At 32.2% G+C, this 14,890-nt stretch overlaps 2 protein-coding genes across 2 annotated transcripts; one reads left to right on the top strand and one right to left on the bottom strand.

Moving 5' to 3' along the window:
• Window positions 1-1,306: 1,306 nt before the first annotated feature.
• Window positions 1,307-3,227, bottom strand: LOC100245318 (SWR1 complex subunit 6). Its single transcript, XM_002283120.5, has 4 exons — window positions 2,823-3,227; window positions 2,639-2,741; window positions 1,707-1,816; window positions 1,307-1,625 (listed from the first exon to the last, which is right to left on the bottom strand). The coding sequence occupies exons 1-4, from the start codon at window positions 2,922-2,924 to the stop codon at window positions 1,422-1,424; spliced, it is 519 nt and encodes a 172-aa protein (XP_002283156.1). The 5' UTR covers window positions 2,925-3,227; the 3' UTR covers window positions 1,307-1,421.
• A 267-nt stretch (window positions 3,228-3,494) lies between these two features.
• On the top strand, window positions 3,495-8,346 carry LOC100260662 (carboxyl-terminal-processing peptidase 3, chloroplastic). Its single transcript, XM_002277476.5, has 12 exons — window positions 3,495-3,905; window positions 3,990-4,071; window positions 4,154-4,284; window positions 4,434-4,520; window positions 5,963-6,041; window positions 6,343-6,431; window positions 6,640-6,675; window positions 6,877-6,996; window positions 7,161-7,247; window positions 7,361-7,510; window positions 7,685-7,792; window positions 7,952-8,346. The coding sequence occupies exons 1-12, from the start codon at window positions 3,561-3,563 to the stop codon at window positions 8,198-8,200; spliced, it is 1,563 nt and encodes a 520-aa protein (XP_002277512.2). The 5' UTR covers window positions 3,495-3,560; the 3' UTR covers window positions 8,201-8,346.
• Window positions 8,347-14,890: the final 6,544 nt, after the last annotated feature.

Below are 14,890 nucleotides of genomic sequence, written 5' to 3'. Positions count from 1 at the left end.
AATGCATTTAGGGGTAATTGTATAAAGCGTTTCTAATTTTTCTAATCCTTTAATGATACAAATTTTTAAGTATTAAAAATATTAAAAGTGCTTCTTCTAATTACTATCAAACGGGCTCTTATGGTGCGTTATTATCATTCAAGTGTTAGTGATTCTAGAAAGCGCTAAAAAAATTTTATCATTCAAGTTTTATAAATGCTATAAATGTTTTTTAAAACCCCTCCCAAATGCACTCTTAGGTAGTGTTTGGTAGAGGAATTATTTCTAACTTTTCTAATGTGAAATAAAAATTTTAAAGTCTTACAACATTTAAAAATACTTTATAAAATTATTATCAAACACATATTTAAAATGCGCTTGACGATAATTTTGAAAAGCATTTCTAGTTTTTTAAATACTTGAAATTTTTTATTTTTTAAATATTATAAATACTAAAATTACTGTCAAACACACTCTTAAGGTTCATTCTATAGTTATTCTAATAAGCGCTTTTAATATTTTTAATATTTAAAAATTTGTATCATTCAAATATTAGAAAAACTAAAAATGCTTTATAGAATTACCCCTAAATAATTTTCAAGAGCTTGAGAGTGATTCTATAAAGTATTTTTATCATTTTTAACACTTGAATAATAAAATATTTGAGAGTATGGAATTGGAATGGGAATGGGAGCATTCCCCAATCATCAATTCTCCCGTCCTATTTATCTCTCTATCATGGTACACGATGATGATTTATAGATATAAAATAATGTAATTAAATACAAGATACAAAGCAATGGAGAGTTCCTTTTAGAAACGATAATAAGAGATTTTACATGGGAAAATTATAAGTTCCGAAAAATTAAATATAAAACAAATTCAAATTCTTTAATTTGATTTACGGAAAAAAAAAGATATATAGTTTTTTATTTTACTTTCAATAAAATTTAAATATTTTGAGGATGATACTTGTCTTTTTGATAAAAATAATTTTACCATTAATATTTCTCACATTAATTTACCATTAATTTATAACAAATTTTAAATTATAGATTTTTTTAGCTGGGCTTATGGGTTAAACCAAGACTAAGGTTGTGTTTTTTTTTTTTTGTTCAATAATATATATATATACTTTGGTTGAAATATTAATTTTTAAAATTTTTGAAATTTTTTGAAAAAATCACTTATCAAATTTCTAATTTTTATTAGTAAATGCTTCTAAACATTAGTAAGTATTTCTATTCCTCTTGAAATCACTTTCAAACTTGCTCTAAATCCCAAATCAAACGAGACTCCAAATCACTCCATACAAACTACCCGGATCGATCATAACTACCCATGGATCAAAAAAGCATTGGAGCAATCCATATACACAATTTAAAATTTTAATTCTGACTGTTACAAGTATTTTGCAAATTCGGAGGAGGTTGAGCCAAGGATCAGGCAACAAATTTTAGGCAACGCGTATCATTGTGTATGTTCTGGCACCGGGTTGAACAGAAGCGTGTCCCACACCTCACACATGTATAGTTGGCAGCGAATCCACAGACGGTGCAGAAATGGCGCCGGGAGGTGGAGCTTGGAGGTCCTACAGCTGCTCTCAAATAGGAGGGAACATGGGGAGGCAAAGATTCAAGGTTGGCCTGGTTTTGCAAGAGTATCAATGGGAGATATCAGAATTGAATGTAAAAGGGCATAACCAGCTTTTGCTGCTTGTTACCTACCTCATGTACCAGTTCAAGGAATGTTCTTGGGGCCTTCCTGGCATTCTCGAGAGCTTTTGCCTGCCGGGTCGTTCGTTTTGTGCCCTTGGATTGCCTCTTTTGTGCATACCCTGAAATGGGAAATAGAAGAAAAAAAATGGGAACTGACTTTCATCAACAAGATTGAGCAGGTGGCAATTCACTGTCTATAACACAAGGGCCAGGTGAGAGGGGTGGAAAATAACTTGTTCTGAGTACAATTGTCGGGTTCTTTCCCCTTTCTTAATTCCTCTGTACAGCTGAAGTTCTACATTGTTAGACTTCAGATTCATGGCTTTTCTTAAAACCTTGAAACTGAAGTTAAATTATGCAACAAATCCCATCAAAGCTATCCATTTTCTTAATCAACTATCCAAAAGAAGCCATCTGAAAGAATGAAAAAGAATTTGAGGACTGAATATTGATTTGTGTTCTGATTTAAAACCCAAGTGTGAAATCTCAATCAACTTGTATCAGAAATTTCCAGCCAAGAAAAATATAAGTTCGGAACAAGATGCTTGAATGGATTATATGATATAAAGATCCTTGTATCTATGGTGTTGACTCTCCTTCATACGATGCATATACAGCAACTTTTTGAAGAAATATCACCCACCAGAAACTAAATTTATCTGTGAAATTGAATTTTTGTTATTCACTAACAGTCTATCACTGAAAGAACTGGAGCAAAAAACCATAATCCCCATCTCAATACCCATGGTTAAATGCCATTTTTTCACTGAAAGTACTGACCATGTTCATATGCATCTACTTCAATTCATGGCATTGCGGTCTACACAGTTTGGAGGTCACCCATCAACTTCCTGATCGATTAACTTCCATCTTGAAAGCAAAATAAAAATAAAACAGCAAAATCAACACCAAAAATATACTTGAATAATAGGAAATTTGACCTTCATCATCATCATCAAGAGAAGCATCCTCATCATCATTAACATCTATCGTCTCCATTCCCGCATTGTCATTCTCCAGCGCTTCCAGCCGTGCAAGAGCTGCCTAAACAACATATTTTCGTTGACTATTCATATTAGAAATGGAGGGAACCAAAAAATAAAAGGGTTTGATGTTGTGCCGAACCTGGTTTCGATTATCGGTGCTGGCAAGGGCGGCGGCCATTCTGGAGGCCACTTTTCGGGTTCTGGTCGACATTCGACGGAGCGACCCAGAATCATCGTCCATTGATGTCGAAATTTGGAGACTTGAATGCGATCAAAGCGATACCCTAGAAATTTTGGCGAATGTGGATTTTTGCAGATTGTTAGTAGAAGTTGAATATCGAAATGCCTTTGGGGATTGGATCTCTAGGGTTTAATCGATTTGGGATTGGAGGAGTGAGTGAGATCGAAGATGTTCCAGAGCTTGTTTGGATACGGGGATAAACAAACTTCGGTGCTTGCTAATGCTTGGGTGAGGACAATCCTTGCCTCGGTTTAAAGCGTTGTATACCCCAACCCAAATTTCAGCGGTTAAATTTCGAGGAGAAGAACGAATGTCTATTAAAACGATCTTTAAATTCATACGAGGCCCGCCTGAGCTGGGCCGAGACAGGTCCGAGCCCAGTACAGCCCATTTACACTACAAGGCTGAGATTCTAGTGTCTACGGGAGTCAAAACAGAGGAGTGTGGGATTCTCATTGCGGAGAACAAAATCCACGTGTAAGCACAAGAGCGGCTCCGGGCATTGTTGAGTGAGATACTCACAAACGCAAAGCATCTCACAGCCACAACTCACACAGATTCAAATGGACCCCACTCAGAATCTATACACGCCTCTTCTTCTTCTTCTCTGCTCACGGAGCCATTCTCCCCCAAACGATGGAATCACTCTCTCCGATTTCCACCAAATTCTCAAATCCAAACTCACTCCCTTCCCTTTTATCTCCATTTTCCACCTTCAATCATCGGAGAAAAAGCAGAAAATGCAAAGCCTGGACTCTATCATTCCCATGTTTTTCTTCGTATAAGACTGTAGCAACGCAGTGCAAAGTGCAGTTGAATGATCGGGATTTGGTTAAGTTTGAAAGTGATTGGAGAAGGTCCATCGGAAGAGGACTGTTCGGCGTTGCGGCGGCGGCGGCCGCCATGTTTTCGGTTTGCTGCGACTCTCCGGCGCTTGCTGAGTCTCTGACTGTGGCTTTTCCGGTGTCTCGCGCTCGTGAGGTGATGTGTTTGATCGTGTTTCTCCTTTGAGTTGTGTTGTTTTTGTGATTTGTTTGCTGAGTTCAACTGGATGCATTTTGCCAGGTGAATACAGTTCAGAGGACTCTGGTTGAGACTTGGGGTTTGATTAGAGAAACCTTCATAGATCCAACTTTTAATCATCAAGGTACGGATCTCTCGGAAGTGAGGAACAATTATAATTATTATTTTTCATCAACACGGATTTGACGGGAACTATGAAATTGTAGATTGGGATCTGAAATTACAACAGACAATGGTGGAAATGTTTCCCCTGAGAACGGCGGATGCAGCCTACAACAAAATTAGTGGAATGCTTTCTACTCTTGGAGACCCCTTCACACGAATTATTAGTCCAAAGGTCTTTCAATTTATTATACTAAGAAAGAAGTAACTCTCTTCATCAATATCGATATAAGACTCTTTCATCCCTCTTAAATTAGTCAGGCTTGCCTCATCTATATAGAAGTGTTTTGAACAATTTTTTTTTTCTTGTTTATTTACCCACAGGAATACCAAAATTTTAGAATTGGAAGTGACGGGAATTTGCAAGGGGTCGGGATTTTTATCAATGCCGAGCCCAGAACTGGCCATTTGGTTAGTGATTTCTTCGTCTCTATATTCCCTTATATCTGATCTCCCAAGCTGGTCATATTTAGGTATATTGGAGTCCAGCTTCCTTTATGTGATCTGTTGCTTGAGTTGTTGAGTTACTTGAACTAATTGCTACTCGTCATGTATGGCTTTATTCGTCAAACTCCTGCATGTACATATTACAGCTCTTAATTAGAAATTAAGGCAGGGGTGAAAAGGAAAAGAAACCATTGTGATGAATGGTAGTTGTTGCAATATATGAAAAGAATAGAATTGGGTTTCTACCTTAAATACAGTGATTTGTGGAGGAACCATAGACAAAGAACAGAAATTTTGTGAAATGGTAACTAATATATTTTGTTGGTTGTATAAGTAGGAGAAAGCCTACAATTTACTTGTGTATACCTTTGATGTTAAGCTAGTGAAATAGTAAAGATTACAGAAACAAAAAGAACTTCCTACTGAGATTAATGTAATGGAAGTAAATGGCAGCAAGAAGGCCAGAACCCTCAGCCATCAATTAGCCTTTAACCTTCACCTGAGAATTGTGGGGCTATCTTCTTGTGTGGATACACTTTAAGCATGAGTTGTTTTGCACTTTCATTGCTAGGAAATTTAGGGCCTATCTCAAAAAATGTTTTTGCAAATAATTTTATATTCTTTAAAATAGAAAACAATTTATTAATTGAAAAGTACATGTTTGACAAAATTTTTCACTGAAAATTGTTTTTAAAGAATTTGAAGGGTTTTTTTATTCTTTTTTTTTTCAAGTTTTTTAAGAAACAATTAAAAATATTGAGAATATTTAAGGAATTTTTGCATTATACATAAGCGTACAGAACTTTTACAGAAAACAGATTTCTAATTGAGAAACCATTTTGACAAATATTTTTATCGAAATAATTTTTAAAGAATTTGTTGTGAAACTAGGTTATTTTTTAAAACCACTCTGAGGTGTTTTTAGGTTTTTTATTTTATGTTTTTTGACAAACAACTAAAAATATGGAGAATACTTTTGGGAATTTTCATATTGTACATAAGTGCATACTACCTTCATTTTTCTATATTTGAGTTTCTAAATAATTTTTTTTTTCAAATCAATTAGAAACTGTTTTAAGAAACAGTTCTTAAAAACTTTATTTTGAAAACTAAAACATTGCCAAACCAACCCTTATGTGCTCATCGATTATGCTTCCATATCGGAGAAGAGAGCTAACAAATCATGTCAATGATTTGAAGAATATCAATAGTCTATTGTTCTACCATTTTTCATGTTATTTACTCCTTAAACTGTAGGATAAAGTCAAGCATGTGGTGTTAATTATGCAAACCATTCATAAAATAATTGCATATGCTTCTATTGATGGCGTCAAATGCCATATTTAACATGTAATATGTTACATATTCATGCATTATAGTATCAATTTTCTTTGTTGTGATTGCAGATTGTTTTGTCTTGCATAGAGGGCAGCCCTGCAGCTCGTGCTGGCATACATGAAGGAGATGAGTTGATTGAGATTAATGGTATAACTCAAGCTTTTGACCTTGTTAATTACCAAGCTGAAAATGAGTATTAATCCATATGTAATATCTTGATCACATAATTAATCATCCTTTATCCTTCAGGCTCCATTCCAATTAAAAAGGAGAATGAGGGAAAGGAATTACGAATGCTGAAAATAGCTTGAGAAAGATTTATTTTCAAAGTAGTTTTTCAGGATTTTCCTTTCTTGTTCCTTTGTTCTGTACAAGGTCAAAATATGACCTTAAAGGTTCATAACAAGGACTCACACAAGTCATCTTGAATGTTGTTTGTGGGCTTCAGGAGAGAGACTTGATGGTACTGATGATGAAACAGCAGCACAGAAGCTTCGAGGGCGTGTTGGAACAACTGTTACAGTAAAACTTCACAGTGTAATATTCCTCTCTCTAGCCGCTGATTTTGAGTGATTTTGGTGGCATGGACAAGTATCTAACACTTGATGTCTGATATGGTTCTCTAATGGACAGTGCCCTTGTTTTTTAGGGAAAAAGTATTTCTTTTATTTTAGGTTTTTGTGCTGATATGTCATCTTCTCTATAAATATGAATTTCCTAACTGATTTACTGTTCTCTTATCCAGGGAACAGATTGGGGAAGTGACTCTGGTTTCAGAGAGGTATTTTTTCATCACATATCCATTGGTTGGTAGTGGTTTATGACAGAATGCAATGGCTGTCTTCATGACTCCATAAGAAGAAACCTTCTTAAATAAATAATGGATGGCAGTGTCCTGCATTAATATGCATGAGCTTTGTTTGATTCTCACTTCATAATAGTCTATGATGAGCTGACACGGAACATGTCGATCTTCTTGAAGGTCAAACTATCCCGTGATTTTATTAAGCTTTCCCCCATATCCAGTGCTATCATCCCCCACAAAACCCCAGATGGCCATGTATCAAAATTAGGATATGTAAAGCTGTCTGCGTTTTCTCAGGTAATTGTTGCTTTAACTCATCTCTTGGCCATGGACAGATGCAATTCTTTCTCATTTTTGCAATTATAGATTGAATTACAATAATTCAGTCCCTTACCAGCTGAATGCTTGTCATACTTTTATATTTTCTTATGAATCCAGCCATTGCTTTTCTTTCTTGACAGACAGCTGCAGCTGAAATGGAAAATTGCATTCATGAAATGGAGGCTCAGGATGTATGCTCATACATACTGGATTTGAGGAACAATCCGGTAGCTCCACAATGCTTGAATTGATGGAATTTGTTTCTGAAAGTTCATTGACTATCCATCCAACATTTTTTGCATTCATCCTGTTTGTCTTTTTCTTTCAAATCATATAATAGGGTGGTTTGGTAAAAGTTGGACTTGATGTTGCCCAAATATGGCTAGATGGCGACGAAACTTTGGTGAACACCATTGATCGGGATGGGAATATGCTACCCATTAACATGGTCGATGGGCATGCCATAACACGTGATCCACTTGTCGTGCTTGTAAGTTCCGGACCCTTCAGCAGCGTACTGTCACTATTTTTATTTCAATTACAAGTAATAAAAGTGGCTCTGCATTTTTATTTTTTTTCAATAAGTTGCACGCCTAAAACATGGGTTTCATAGAATGGCTCTGAAATGGTTTCTACTGCCATTTTTTTCCCCTTGCTGAAACAGGTGAATGAGGGCAGTGCAAGTGCAAGTGAGATTCTGGCTGGAGCACTGCATGACAATGGTAGAGCTATTCTTGTCGGGCATAAAACCTTTGGGAAAGGGAAAATTCAGGTAGTCTCAGTCATGATATACTAAAGATTTCTCTTCAGTTTATAGTCATCAACCAGACCTCCAGAAGTTCACTAGAAACTGGGTGTTTGTGGTAGTGGCTGTTCTTTTCTTGCCATTTCTGTCATGGTTTTAATTGTTTTATCATCATAATTGGCACAGAGTGTTACAGAGCTCCATGATGGATCAGCTCTGTTTGTGACAGTTGCCAAGTATTTATCACCAGCATTACACGACATAGACCAGGTTGGAATTACACCCGACGTTCAGTGCTCAACAGAGATGCTAAGTTCACCAAAAGAATCATTGTTGAAGGATAAAAGCTCAGCCTCATCTCTGGAAGCTGACTCATGCATCATGGTAGCAGAGCATGAGTTGGACGTTCAAGAATCCAAGGGGACTCCTTCCTGAAATATTTACTCAACCCTGCACCAAATCGGAAAGAAATGTGGTCTGAGGGCTTTTACACCATTTGTACGTGTAACAAAAAACTAAAATTTGTATAAATATTCGAAAAAAAAAAAAAAAAAGCAGCAAAAAAGAAATGATTTTAGAAATATTTGGTTAAAAGTGATAAAATATTTCCCAAAATCGAAAATCTAACTCTTTTTCATGTTTTTTCTGAAAAAATAATTTATTTTTTGATATAAATATCATTTTTTATTTTAAGTATTTGCATGTAGGTTTTAAAAAAAATAATTATTTTTACAAGAAAATAATGGGAATATTTTTATGATGCCAAAAAAATGGTGGGAGATTAAATTTTAAAAATGGGGTTTTGAGGGGCCTTTTTAATCTAACCATACGAACATTAACTGTTCATGTTTTCATTTAGACGATTGTTTATTAAATAAGGAAGAATAAATTCAATACGATCCGACAGTGTAAATATCTGTGGATACCCAGTGATTCAAGAGAGCAAGAAGGGAAGATGAGAGTCGAGAGAGGGGAGGCAACAACAAAGTAAAACTCTATGCATAGTGCATACCCACTCTTTCGACAGAGCGAAAAGAGAAGAGAGGAGTCAGCAAGAAAGAAAATTTCTATGGGTACTCACTAATTCAAGAGGGCGAGAAGAGAAAAGTGAGAGAGGAGGTAACAGCAAAGTAAATCTCTATGCATACTCAGTGATTCAAGGGAACAGAGAAGAGAAAAGTGAGTGAGGAGGTAACAGCAAAGTAAATCTCTATACATACTCAGTGATTCAAGGGAACAGAGAAGAGAAAAGATGAGAGGTAAAAATAGCTTTGGAGAGGGATACGAAGAATGTGATCCATGGCTTGGTGGTAGAGCAGTGACGGTAAACTCTCCAATGTTGAAACATTATTTTTTTTAATAACAATTGAAGGTTATCTTTTCGAAACATAATTTCAGTTTAAATATGAAAATTATCTTTTTCAAATTTTAATTCAAGTTGTTTGATAAAAGATAATTATTAATTCGATTTTTTGAAAATATTGTAGATTTAGAAATAATTTTATAAATATAATATTTATTAAACCTATGGGATTTTCGTTTAGATTCCTACATGATCTACGAGCCAGACAGGACGAAGAGGAGACGAAGGGGAGTCAGGAGTGTGTGGAGGTGTATCAGAGGGGATGGAATGCGTAGCGTGGTTGAAGAGGGGAGCGTAGACCCCACCTCAACGCTAACAGCTGTTGATCGGTCACCAGACTTACCAAACGCCAACCTGGCATGCGCATATTCTTATAAAATATTAACATCCGATTTGATAATGACAAAAAAAAAAACGCTTTTAATATTTTTAATACTTAAAAAAATAATTTTATTTAAATATTAAAAATATTAAAAACGTTTTTTATATTTACTTTCAAACATACTTTAAAAATAATAAACTAAAAATCTAAAATTAATAAAAATAAATTTTCATTAATTTAAATAATCAAATAAGGAAAATTAGGAATGCAACTTATATTATTCCTATTTCTTACACCACGACCCAAACTTAGTATTCAGGGTGGGCTTGGATGTGTCTATTCCATTAAATTGGGCAATTATGATATTTGGTTATTTTATATAAAAATACTTATTTGATTTATTTTTAAATTTTAAAAATATTAAATATATAACATTATTAATTATTTTATTTTACTAAAACACTATTATTATTTTAAAATATTGTTTCAGTTTTTATCGGTGAATTCACGAGATAACTTGAAATAAAAAAAAATTTAAAAATTATTTTCTTATATTTAATTATATAAAAAATATTTAAAAAAATAAATATAATTAAAACTGATTTAAAATTTATACATTATCGATGCTAAGTTAAAATAATTTAAATGAATTTAAAATAATATATTAAAATAAATTATTGATTTTAAATTTATTATTTATTTTTTTATTATTTATTTATTTCTATAATTCATTATATAAAAAATATTGCACTTATATAGAGAGATTTGCGACAAATATTAATATTTGTCATCAATTTGAAAATATTAGATATTTAGAATGTTATATTCATTCATCTTGAATTTACCGGTCATTTAAAAACGTGTTAGGAATGAAATCCTAAAAATTGAAAGGCCATCCTAGTCTACATGCACGATATCTTCCTAAAAACTTAATAATTTTATAACATTTATTGATTTTGATACCAGAATTAAAATTATTCATATTCAATTTTCCTTTCTTTTTCTGTAGATAGGACATACAAATACTACTTCCTCCTGTTTCTCCCTACCTTCGTTTTTTTTTTTTGTCCGAATGAAAAATGTCAGATGAATCAAGCTATCCAAATGATTTGGGCCAAATATAAATTTATTCATTTATATGTGATAAATAAATAAAAAATAAGGAATTCGATACAATGACTCTGCAAGATCATCTAGATGCAAACTACAAATGTATTATAGATCGTGACTCAAGGCTTCAAGAGAGCGAAAAGAGACAAGATGAGAGAGGAGGCAATCACAGCGTACGGGAAAGGTACAGAGAACGCTGATCCGGCGTCTGGAGACGGAGCCGGCGCCGGAGAAACATCTTGCGTGGAAACTGTAGCGGCCGCGGAGAAGATCGCGACCACGAAGACGAGCATCAAGGCTCTGACGATGCTAACTTGCGCCATTAGCGAAGGATACAGAAGCGCACACCAGTTATGAACTAAAAAGAGAAAAATAAAGCAAGAGAGAAGGCCGAGTGCTTCTTGATAGATATAGTGAAGGGGTGAATCTTATATATAGTAGTTTTGGAGGGGCGTGTGGACCCCACTGTGAATGGAAACAGCTCACCGACAATTGGCACGTGTCGCGCCTTTCTCTAGAACATGCTTTCTCACTCGTTTTCTTAGTTGGAAAACTTCTAAATTTCTTTGAAATCAACCCTTTTAAGATAAATTCCAAATCAATTTTATTTTACTTGTTCTCCTTATTTGCTCTAAAGTTGTGTTTGGTGTGGAAACGTTTTTATTTTTTACATTTTATTTTCTTATCCAATTGTATATATTGATTATTCTTTTTTATTTTTTTCTCTATTAATTAGTTTTCTTTTAAATAATATGACTATAATTAATAAAAGAATTGATCAATTATATTATTTTATTAGGTATTAATTTTTATTTACAAATAATTATGTTATATTTATTCATTACATTTTATTTTATTTTCTCGATGTGTGATAAAAAAAATTATTTAAATAGTACAACAAAATATTTTCATATATCTATAATTAACAAAAATACTGATCAAATAGGCATATTTATTTTTAAAATATTTGATTTAAAAAATAATTACTTTCAAGTGAAATATTATTAGTACAAATATGAAAAATATAATAATATTGTGATATCCAAATGAAAATGTTGATAGTTCGGTGCCACATTACCACATTACCCCAAAACTCTTCTGTTGGCCCAACCCAACTAGCCTGGCAGTGCATGCCTATGAGTACTCCACTTCTCCGATACACCTTTTTGGTGTCATGGATTGTCGATGTGGGATTCCAATTTTTCCCCAAAACTCTTCTGTTGGCCCAATCCAACTAGCTGGTGCTGCACGCTATGAGTACTCCACTTCTTCAATGCACCCACATCGACAATCCAAACACCAAATGGAAAAGGATTTGAACCCCCAACCTCACACTCACAATCACCCACCAACACCAGCCAACCAACTATGTTTTTGTCTAAATAAATGTTATATATATAATTATAAATTAATCAGAATAAATTTAGTATAAATAAATTAATTTTGGTTATTGTGACTTTTATATAATAATTACATATAAAATAACTATTAATTTTTGAATAAAATTATCAAAATTTTAAAATAAAAAATACTTATGCAAATTATCATTATTTTTTATGTTATTAAATACGTCAAAATTAGATGTATATGCATAAAATATGTTTTCAAGTTATAAACATTATTATTAAATATTATAATTATACATATATCACCATTTATTTTATATCATTTAATATAATTGAATTAAATAGATTAAAATTTTGATATTAAATATATTTTTAAATTAGATATATTATAGACTTATAGTAAAAAAAATACAATATTTTACATAAAATATAATTTAATAATAAATGTATACTTATAAAATTCATATTTTTTATCGATGTATACGAAATTATTATTAAATATGATAAATTATATCATGCATATATCAAATTATTTAACAAAATAAATTTAAAATATCTATTATACTTCTAATTGCATTTTTATGGGATTTTTCTTATATTTTCATAAATTTTGATTAATTTTAAATATATCTATATTTTCAAAAAAAAAAATCCGTAAAATCAAAATATCAATATATCAGTAATTACCGATATTTTCATTGTCTTAATTTGACTTTGAATCATAATTAATAAATATTCACATTCATTTTATTTATTTTACATTATTTTATTAACTTTCATGTTTTTACTTTTTTTAACTATTTTCACTTGTTTAGTTTTTAAGGAAATTTTGAAGGATTTAAGGTTAAAAAAGTGCTTTTGAAAATAACAATAAAAATAGATCTTTCTTAAAATATTTATAATTATGTAATCAATTAAATGACTTTTTTTTATGTCAAAGATTATATTTGATGATTTAAAACCATGATTATCAACAATGATTTTAAAAACCACCGTCAATAATAATGTGTTTGATATTATTTTTATAAAAGATTTCTAAACTTTTTAACACTTTAATAAATTTTGTTTTTAACTATTTATTGGTTAGAAACAATTTCTAAAGTCATTATTAAACGAGTTTTAATTATTGTTTAAACTTCAAAGCTAAAACCATAATTACTAATTATGATTTTAAAATGAAAAAACAAAAAATAAATAAATAATAAAGTGAAACTTGATACTATATCAATGTATTATTTTAACAAATATTTTTATCATAGGTTTAGATTTTTTATTTTTTATTTTTTTTTAATGTTACCTTGATCATAAACTCAAATATGAAAACACCAACCAAATTAGTTTTTCACTTTTTCTATTTTTTGAATTTTTAAAGAATGAAAAACAAAAAATAAATATTCAAACATATTTTCTCCCACTGGTTCTCTAGTCTAAGCATGAAACTTCAAATGGTATATGTTAAAAGAATCATGGTGATAAATATTGAAATAATAGAACATTTAATTTATGCATCTAATAAACTAACTAAACAAATGAACTCCAAATAGAGTTGTCTATGTTGTTTTTAAAATCTCGTATTCTCAAATTAATGTGAGTTCAACGGTTTTTATAATTTTTTTTTATCCTCTTATTTATCAATAATAAATTTATTATGCCCCTTATATCAATACATGTTCATATTTTTGTAAACTTTATTTATGCTTCATTGTAAAGCAAAATTATAAAATATAAGTACTTCAGCAACCGTTGATGAATATCTGTCGCTATGAATTTGAATTTGGTAAAATATTTTTTTTAAAAAAGTTTTTGAAACAATTTTTTTATTTTTTAAAAATCAGTAAAGAGTTTTCTAATTCAATCAAATACATGCGCTACTGAAAATGTGGTGAAACTGCTTTTGAAAACATTGTTATTAACTTATTATTAGATATTGCGTGAACAAGCAAGAAGGTATAAACACTGCCTATTTCTGTTCCTCTAGCTTCATCGAGAGATACAAAATACATGAAAGTCGATCGCGCGGATCCCCCAAAAGTTCAATCAGATCCTTGATGTAAATTTTTTTTTAAAATAAATCTTGTGAAGCGTGAACAAGAGATTACAGGTGCAGCACGACCAAATCCAAAGCAAGAAATGTAAATTTGTTATAATTCTTCATAACAAAAAACAAAAAAAAAAAAAAAAAAAAGAACGAATTCAATACAATCACCATACAAAATCAACCGGTAGCAATGCAATATGAGAGTCTCTCACGGATCGGAGCTCATTGCTTCAAGAGAGCGAGAAGAGACAGGATCAGAGATGAAGCAATGACAGCACCGGAGAGAGGAATGGAAAATGCCTATCCGGCGTCTGGAGACGGAGACGGCGCCGGAGAACCATCTTGCGCCGAGACTGTAGTGGCCGCGGAGATAATCGCGACTGCGAAGACGAGCATTAAGGCTTTGATGATGCTAACTTGCGCCATTAGTGAACGATAAAAAGGGAAATGATCTAGAAACTTTGAGAGCAGATTAGAACGTCTGTCACGCCTAGCATTAGAGGGTCAAATATATAGAGCCAGAGGAGTTTAAAAACAGTGTGTGGGCCCCACTAATGATGTGACATATGGTGACGTGCCACAATCTTCACCGAACAGCTCAACTTCGGCATGTCCCAGCGTTGATGTCGGTGGCTCACGCCGAAAGTATTTGTTGGAAAGGAAAGGAAAAAATATGGAAACAATTTTTTTTTTCCCTCTCCTTTTTCAGCTATGCTTTTAGCATCATCACATTCATCACATTTTGTGTATTCGTTTATTATTATTAAAAAAATAAATAAGAAATGCAGGTTATTTTTCAAAAATGCAAAATATTTTTAGACGATAAGGTAAATGGAAATTTATTTTAAAAACTAGAACTTAAATATATTTGATATAAAAAAAATATCCCATCTGTTCTACTAAAAAAAATAATTGAAAACTGAATTTTTGAATAAAAATATTTAAA

Source organism: Vitis vinifera, chromosome 8 (assembly GCF_030704535.1).
Source record: "Vitis vinifera cultivar Pinot Noir 40024 chromosome 8, ASM3070453v1".
Taxonomy (NCBI): Eukaryota; Viridiplantae; Streptophyta; class Magnoliopsida; order Vitales; family Vitaceae; genus Vitis; species Vitis vinifera.
The sequence above is the reverse complement of the archived record's forward strand: the minus strand, read 5'-3'. Positions and strand labels throughout refer to the sequence as shown.